Source organism: Nicotiana tomentosiformis, chromosome 1 (genome assembly GCF_000390325.3).
Source record: "Nicotiana tomentosiformis chromosome 1, ASM39032v3, whole genome shotgun sequence".
NCBI lineage: Eukaryota > Viridiplantae > Streptophyta > Magnoliopsida > Solanales > Solanaceae > Nicotiana > Nicotiana tomentosiformis.
The window spans coordinates 139076099-139084613 of record NC_090812.1 but is presented as its reverse complement, the minus strand read 5'-3'; the positions used below and the strand labels follow the sequence as shown (position 1 = coordinate 139084613).

The window sequence follows — 8515 nt, the reverse complement described above, 5'->3', positions numbered from 1 at the left end:
ATTTTATTAATGTTCAAATAAAACTCTAGTTTTAAAATATAATTTTTACTTAAAAAATTTCACTTTTTTAATATTTTACAATTCTTATGTCCAAACGCCCACTAACATTTCTCAATTTTCACGTTTGGTAACCATTTTCTCTTTTTTTTCCCTCTCTCTTTCTGCTTTTACTTTTTGGCTTAGGTTTTGTTTTTAATTCTTTTTGAGTATTTCACCGAGTGGGGGAGGAAGGGAGGAAGGGTTTGGGGAGGTTTAAAGAATTTTGGAAAAAGGGTACCGATATACTTTCTCCTTTCTGCCTATTAGCATCCGCCCCTGCCCTCATATTTTACTATATAAAGCCGCCATTGCTTCTTCACACCCCTCTCATTCTCTCATCCATTCTCTTCTTCCCTCATTCATACTTTCTCTCTGTCTCTCTTTAGTGTTATTCGCTTCATGCTTTTTGCACCTCCTTGTTTCTCTCTTACATGAAAAACAACGCCTTTTAGTGGATAAGGTTGGTTGTATTAATTCATACTACTGTTTGTTAATTTGGGGAAAAAGATTCCTGGGATAACTCTTTTCTTAGACTCTTCTTAGTAGGTAAAGTTTTTTCCCCTTCCCACATCTTGCCTTGTTTATTTGGCCACCCCACACACAATGTTTATATCGCCATTTAGAGCAAACATTTGCTTTTTGCTGTATATCTTTTTGTGCAAAAATTTCTAATGAGTCCTTTTTTTTTTCCTTGTGTACCTGAAGAAGTAAAGCAGAGATCATGAAGTACGTGTTGGTTACAGGTGGAGTTGTTAGCGGGCTCGGAAAAGGAGTCACTGCAAGCAGTATTGGTCTTATTCTTAAGGCCTGCGGTCTTCGTGTTACTTCCATTAAGATTGGTCTCTGCAAGCTCATTTTCTCTTAATTCTTGCCTATTTCTTCTCCTCTCTTGTTTTGTAAATCAAGAATGCGCGAAAGAAAGGATATTTAAAGTTTCCTTGCTATTCGTTTCCATGGGCGGGCATAGTGTAGTCTCAGTGAATTTGGCCAAACTCACTGCTTTTTGCTCGAACTCTTGTACATATTTAAAATAATTCTTTTAAAAATTGAAAGTCGTCCTGAACCAAGGTTGTTCCATTTGTCCCATTTGTGTAAACTATGAGGTCTCGGGTTTGCGTAAGGTCGCTCAGATACCAACGCTGTAAAAACAAAATGAGAGCTGGACACAATGACTCTAAATCTTTGATTGTCTTTGATAGTTTCTCTGGTCAATCTCTTATCTAGTATCTCGACTTTATGAAAGTTGTATTATAGAAGAATATGCTGTGTCCTCTATACAGATTTGCAAAGGGATAGTATAACCTTTTCACTTTTTTGGAAGGAAAAAGGTTTTTTCCTTTTACTTTTTGCTGTTCCAATAAATCTCTTAGTCAATTGAACTGTTGTCTCTGCCGATAAGACACCGGAAAACTTTAAACATGGAGTGAATTTCTTTGATCAAAACTTGCGAAGAAAGAACTTGAAGTTGGTGTTTGTTAAAAAAAATTGGAAAAAAAAAAAGAAAAGTGCAAAAATTGTTTTTTAAGTCAACTTACAGATAACTTTATCTTTTTCAAAAAAGAAACAAATTAGAACAATTTCAAGAAGCATTCTTTCTTTAAGCAGGTAAAGTTTTCTGTTTTTTTCTTTTTCTTTTTATTGTTAGTAGTGCTGTAGTTCCTATGTTTCTCTCTCGAGTTTGGTGAAACTTTGGTTCTCACGAAAATGGATCCTCCTTTTTTTCCTTTTGGTTTTTGGCTTTTTTTTTTGTTAATGTACAGTTTACTTTATGTGATGTTGTAGTCCATTGAGGTGGAAGAATTGTATATATATTGTCTTACTTACTATTCATTTCTCTTCCTTTTTCATGTTCAGATCCTTATTTGAACACTGATGCTGGCACAATGTCTCCTTTCGAGCATGGAGAAGTATATGTCTTGGATGATGGTGGAGAGGTTAGCTATGAATCCCTCGTGTATAGTACTCCCTCCGTCTCATAAACATTTTATGCGGGAACACAGAGTTTAAAAAAAAGAAAAATACTTTTTTGTAACTTGAACTCTTACACCGTTCATAAATATTTTATATTGAAAAATTTAAAATTAAATTGATTCTAATAAATTGGCCCAACTTTTAAAATAACTTATTTTAAAAAGTAATTTTGGCGAGAACCAATTTATTTTTGACTAATTAATTTGAAAAATACCTTTAAACAATAATTAGTGTTTGACTAAACTTTTAAGTATTTTTACATCTTTCTTAAAAGTACTTTTGGGGAATTTTTTTTTCTCCTCTAAAACTGTTTCTACTTTATTTCAAAAGCACTTTAATTTTTTTGTTTTAAACGGCTCGCCAAACACCTTTAATTTAAAAAAAAATACCTTTGGCCCAAAAAAGCTTGTCCAACGCTATAAATAAAGAAAGTTGAAATTTTTTGGGATAAACTAAAAAGTAAAATAAGCTGCATAAAATGAGACAGAGGTAGTATAATTTTTGGTTTCTCTTTTTTGTTTAAGTATCGAGATGGTGAGCAGATTCCTTGTATTATTTTTGACTCTCAAGATTTAAACTAAAACATGTTACTTTGTTAGCTGATTGTTGATCAATGCTTTGGTTTCTGTTAGACTATTGCTGGTTAAAGCGCAAAACTTTAAAATGTTAAAAATTTGGTCTACATTTCTGCTTTTCATTATTTCCTGTTTTTCGTGTATAATTTAAAGTTTTTAGATTGTTCCTTTAATTTCAGCAAAGATAAAGTGCAAACTGTTTGTCTGTGTATCACTAATATCAATATTTCTTCTTTTCTTGTAGGTGGACCTGGACCTAGGAAACTACGAGCGTTTTTTAGACATTAAGTTAACCCGCGACAACAATATAACTACTGGCAAAATATACCAGGCACGTCCTCTGAAAATTCCCTATCAGATTATTGTTATATGCTTGGTGAAACTCAAAGGTTATAGTGGAAAATTTTAACTGAGAAAGTGCTTTGTTATTTTTGGTTTTGCAGTCTGTTATTGACAAGGAGAGAAGAGGAGATTATTTGGGAAAGACTGTTCAGGTTTACCACCTTTCCAGAGAATTACATAGAGTCATTTCTTTCAATATTTATGCTCTTACAGTCTGTCACTTGTTTAGGTTGTCCCTCACATTACAGATGCCATTCAAGAGTGGATTGAACGTGTTGCGGTCATACCAGTTGATGGCAAGGAGGGTCCACCAGATGTTTGTGTCATAGAACTGGGTGGCACAATAGGTATACTTGACTGATTTTTCACATGAGCAGGATAAGTTGTCAAATGATGTGTGTTTTCCTAAAAGTAATTTATCCCTTAATGCAGGAGATATTGAATCAATGCCATTTATCGAAGCATTAGGACAATTTTCGTATCGTGTGGGTAAGGTTTACATGTATAAACTTGAATTCTTGACAACCAAATGATATAACTGTCATTTGTGCTCTATGATTTGCAAATCTTGAGCTCAGTACCTTTTGAATTTAAGTGCAACTAACATTTTTTCAACAACTTTTGCTTGTTAGGTGCTGGTAATTTTTGCTTGATACATGTCAGCCTTGTGCCTGTCTTGAGTGTAGTTGGTGAGCAGGTAACATACAATAAATTTATTTTTTGGTCATGTGGATGGATATCTTATATCAAAGTAATCACTCAGATTGATTACTTTGTCATTTTTTAAATTCAGAAAACAAAACCTACTCAGCACAGTGTTAGAGGTTTGAGAAGCCTGGGATTGACTCCCAACATTTTAGCATGCCGGAGCACAACGGTCTCTCTCTCTTTCTCTCTCCCCCCCCTCTATTGTCCACATATCTCTACGTTTATCAAGTTCAGATTTTGAAGTTGGTTCTTTATTCAGGAACTTGATGAGAATGTGAAGGATAAAATTTCCCGCTTTTGCCATGTTCTGGTATTATGACTAAATGATCTTTATTTTTATACAGTTAATCTTGTTTAGGCCATCAACTCTCAAAATTCCTAGTGCTCAGGTTCTATATTCCTTGCAATGCAGGTAGATAACATTATTACTCTTTATGACGTCTCAAACATTTGGCGCATTCCTTTGCTTTTAAGAGTGAGTGATATTGGCACACTTTTATTTCTTGTATTTCTGTGTAACATCCTCACTGTAAGCTTTAAAGGAATCATTTTGTATATTTAGGATCAAAAGGCACATGAAGCAATTCTAAGAGTCCTGAACCTTAAAGGGTATGTCTGATAACTGTCAACTGCTTTCTGTTTCCAGTTATGTACATTGATTGATGACAAGGAGTATTCGATCCCCATTTTCACGCGTCGTGATTTTGTGCTGTTTCTTGTATGGTAATGAATTTATTATGTCACTTTCAGCGTTGCACGAGAGCCTGCCTTGGGAGAATGGACATCTCGGGCCGAACTCTGTGACAAACTGCATGAACCTGTACGTTCTATGAAATATGTACTCTTTTTTCCTTTTCGGAATTAGTCTCTCAGCTTGCATCACATCTTCCAGAACTGTTTCATCTGAATTTACAGGTGAGGGTGGCCATGGTAGGAAAGTACACAGGGCTTTCAGATGCTTACCTCTCTGTACTGAAGGTGGTTATACTCTGACCTGTTATCCAGTTAAATATATAGAGGAGCTTCTCTTGTTTGTATTTGCAGTTCCACCTTCTCATGTAATTGTTAGTTGTTTGATATAGTTAACATTTGAAGAAGTGATCAGCATGCATAACAGTTTTTACCAATGACGTATAATTAAGCAATAGATTTCTCTACTAGATTTGGAGAATTTGTCGATGCTCCATGTCATTTTGAGCCCCCTTTTCTGTTTAACCTAATTTATTTTCATCTCTATTTTTTACCCTAATATAGTTAGGAACTATCTGTTGATATATTTTTTTCCTCTCTATTTTCAATATCTAAAACTTTGTGAGTTATTTTTAGGCTCTTGTGCATGCCTCTGTACCTTGCCACAGGAAACTTTGTATAGATTGGATTGCAGCCAGTGACCTTGAATGTGAAACTGCCAGAGAGGTATTTGTTTTCCACTATGTTCACTTGCTTACATATCTTGCTTTTCTAAATCTGACTGATATTTATACTTGCAGAATCTCGAGAATTATAGAAATGCTTGGAAGTTGTTGAAGGTTTGTGTGGTTTTACTCTGCAACATCATGTTGGCCAAATTCAGCTCTTTTATATCCCTGCTTTATCTTGTATTCTATTGTTTCTGACTTGTTGGACAAGTCTTCACCTTGCAGGGGGCAGATGCTATCCTAGTTCCCGGAGGATTTGGTGACAGAGGTGTGGAGGGTAAAATCCTTGCTGCTAGATATGCCCGTGAAAACAGGATTCCTTTCCTTGGCATATGTCTAGGAATGCAAATTGCTGTTATTGAGTTTGCTCGATCCATTCTTGGATTGCTAGATGCAAACAGTACAGAATTTGATCCCAACACTCAGAATCCTTGTGTTATTTTTATGCCGGAGGTTAAGATTACTTTCCCTTTATCGCCTTTGTCCCTCATGATTGTCCTGTGTTTGTAGTTTTGTTTTAGTAGTACACAGTTCTAATTTGTTTGCCATGATCACAGGGTTCAAAAACTCATATGGGTGGTACCATGCGTCTTGGATCTAGGAGAACATATTTTCAAGTTGCCGATTGTAAATCTGCAAAATTGTAAGTGCTTCCTTCTCTCCATCCTCATTCGATAGGATGATGAGCAGAACTGTAAAGTAACATAATGAGGAAATTCTAGATACACAACTATTTAAGATGATTTAGTCGGTACAAATGCAAGATAGATAGCACCACAAAGAATCCCTTAACATACTGATGTTTGTGACTATTTCATTGCTGGTATCAAATTTATGTTGTCTTCTAGTTGTGACAGTTATTGGTCATTTGTATTTGCGGTTGGTCGAAAATCAACAAAAGTTGGGTATTTATATTGAGCTAGGAGGAAATTTGAAGCCTTTGAGCTGACAGCTCAAATTAATCGTCTCATATCCAGCCTTATATTTCCAAAAGCGTCAGATGTTTAAATTTCATTATTTTAGCGATGTGCCTTTAAGAGGCTGAATGGCAATCCCATTGTCCGTGTCAAGTTTACATAATGTAATACTTTTTTCCTTTCCTTTTCTCATAGTGTTTTCAACAAATCAACCTAGTTTGTACATGATTTACCTATTGCTATCTCCAACTGAATAAGCTTATGTGTTGTGTCAGATATGGCAACCAGAGCTTTGTAGATGAAAGGCATCGACACAGATATGAGGTACACACTTTTTTGCAAGGACTTCGAGAATTACATGTGGACCACACTCTTATGTGGACTTTACGACTAAAGAGCTTGTCTCATGCTCTCTTAGGTGAATCCTGATATGGTGCAGCAATTTGAAAATGCTGGTCTTTCTTTCACTGGCAAAGATGAAAGTGGCCGCCGTATGGAGGTTAACATCTTAAACCATTAAATTAAGCAATCGTGCTAGTTAGTTATATGTTGCTGTGGTTGGTTGATCTTATGTGACGCTTTCCTCTGCAGATTGTTGAGCTGCCGAATCATCCTTACTTTGTTGGAGTACAATTTCATCCAGAATTTAAATCAAGGCCAGGAAAACCTTCTGCCCTTTTCTTAGGTATTTCTCCCGTTTAAGATATCTGGGGACAAGGAGCCAAATAAATGAATTCTTTTTATGAATTTGGACTCTGGGCTTATAGATATGCCCGGCGTTTCATGTTATTTTCATGAGGTTGTGTTAGTCCTTCTAGACTTTTGTTTTTGTTTTCCTAAACAGGGCTTATAGCCGCAGCAACTGGGCAGCTCGAAACTTTCTTGAAGAAGGGTGTTCCCAAGACATGGGGATTGAGCAATGGTACGTCAGGACTAAAATCGCATCGATATGTCAATGGGTCAAAGCTGGCTAATGGATCGTTAGATGGCATTTATAGCAAGGGGAATGGTATACATGTCTAAAGGGAACAGTAACAAGTACGTCGTGGGCACTTGGCCCTAGGTTGCTGATTAATCAATTTTGCTACTGCATTTCTTCTATTTGGTATATATAGCCATACGAGAGCAGTAGGGTTTTTACAGCTTCTCTAATTAACGTTATATAGGGTAGAGCTGGATTCCGGTCTTTTATTCGGAACACCCTGTTGTAGCTGCAGCACACTGGCGCGGAAACGGGACGGCCAATGCTATTACGTTCAAATCTCTGTCTTTGTTATTTCATATGGGATGTAAATTAGAGTGCTAGAAAAGATTGGAGACTGGTTGGTCCAGTTTATATTTAGCTATGGAGGTTGTGTAGTATGAAGTGATTAAGCTGCACATGGAACGTACCAGGAAGCTGAATGAAACTTGCGACTGTAAACCAGCAAAATAGCTTACTATTAAAGCCGGCTAAATAGAATGTGCTTCGTTTATTTGGTTTCTTTTAACTTTTCGAGGAAGGATTTGTATTTGGACTCCTTGGTTTTTGGTCCTCTAGCCTTCAAATTTGTAATGCATTAATGTCCTCCACTTTGCTGCAAACATCGTGTACTTCACTTCGGATTATCGAATTTCTCATAATTTTAGCTAAAATTTTGCATCAATACCAGTAGCCTTGTTTGTGATTGAGATATATTTTCACCATTCACTTTTACTTGTTCACTATATTAAAAATTTATTCACTTGTACTAGTCAATTTTAGCAAATCAAGAGAAGACTATATTTTTTTTCATTCATATTTTACCCTTATAATTAATTGCTCATTTCATAAATTATTTCCCAAGACTTCTCAAAATATTATCAATATTATGGGTACTATGGTTAAATATGTATTTTATTTATTATTTCTTAAGGAGTGTGCAAAGTTTATAGTGAACAAGTAAAAGTAAACGGAAAGAATAATTATTAGGGTTTAACTTTTATATATAGATAGTAAAGAATTTTTATGCTATTAGGTCGTCATTTATGTTAGTGACTTATAGGATAAAATTTTGTTAAATGATAGTGACATAGATATTGCATACTCCCTCCGTTTCAGTTTATGTGAATCTATTACCTTTTTGGTTCGCTACAAAAAGAATAATCCCTTTCTAAATTTAGAAACAATTTTGCTTAAACTTACAATTCTACCCTTAATGAGAAGCTTTTATAACCACACAAATACTCTGGACCTATTTTTGACTTGTTTAGGACCACAAATTCCAAAAGTCTTCATTTTTTCTTAAACTCCGTGTCCAATCAAATAGGTTAACTTAAATTGGGAAAGAGAGAGTACTTGCTATAAGTGAGATGCCCCACTAAAATTGTGTCCGCCTAATTTAATTTTAATTTCGTTATGCTCATATATCCATTCAAAATGAGCTATTTGGGGTAACCCTACTAATTCGTATATGTCGTTTAAGATAGGAGCTCCTAGACATGAAGGGACTTCAAAGTTCAAATACGGTAAGTGACCTATTGCAATATGTAAAACTATAATGATGGTGCAAAAACATCTCTTACC

The 8515-nt window shown here is 35.4% G+C and overlaps 1 protein-coding gene across 5 annotated transcripts; it reads left to right on the top strand.

The window, feature by feature from the left end:
• The first annotated feature begins 359 nt into the window (after positions 1 to 359).
• Positions 360 to 7616, top strand: LOC104087542 (uncharacterized). 5 transcript variants are annotated; one of them, XM_009592049.4, is made up of 23 exons: positions 369 to 585; positions 745 to 878; positions 1894 to 1973; positions 2830 to 2916; positions 3029 to 3079; positions 3157 to 3274; positions 3360 to 3416; positions 3560 to 3624; positions 3721 to 3804; positions 3895 to 3945; positions 4048 to 4110; positions 4198 to 4244; positions 4386 to 4455; positions 4551 to 4613; positions 4962 to 5051; positions 5126 to 5164; positions 5279 to 5506; positions 5611 to 5696; positions 6246 to 6294; positions 6389 to 6469; positions 6562 to 6655; positions 6815 to 7008; positions 7137 to 7445. In XM_009592049.4, the coding sequence occupies exons 2-22, from the start codon at positions 761 to 763 to the stop codon at positions 6991 to 6993; spliced, it is 1800 nt and encodes a 599-aa protein (XP_009590344.1). In that variant the 5' UTR covers positions 369 to 585; positions 745 to 760; the 3' UTR covers positions 6994 to 7008; positions 7137 to 7445. The 5 variants fall into 5 exon arrangements, with proteins under 5 accessions (XP_018623383.1, XP_009590344.1, XP_070047877.1 ...); XM_018767867.3 differs by having other exon boundaries at positions 360 to 499; positions 6815 to 7616; XM_070191776.1 differs by having other exon boundaries at positions 6815 to 7616.
• The last annotated feature ends 899 nt before the right edge of the window (positions 7617 to 8515 follow it).

Excerpts from the sequence above, each read along its gene's own strand:
- LOC104087542 (XM_018767867.3), top strand. The coding sequence starts at position 761 with ATGAAGTACGTGTTGGTTACAGGTGGAGTTGTTAGCGGGCTCGGAAAA. Across the intron at positions 1,974-2,829 it reads TCTTGGATGATGGTGGAGAG|GTGGACCTGGACCTAGGAAA; the intron begins GTTAGCTATGAA and ends CTTTTCTTGTAG. Across the intron at positions 6,656-6,814 it reads ACCTTCTGCCCTTTTCTTAG|GGCTTATAGCCGCAGCAACT; the intron begins GTATTTCTCCCG and ends TTTCCTAAACAG.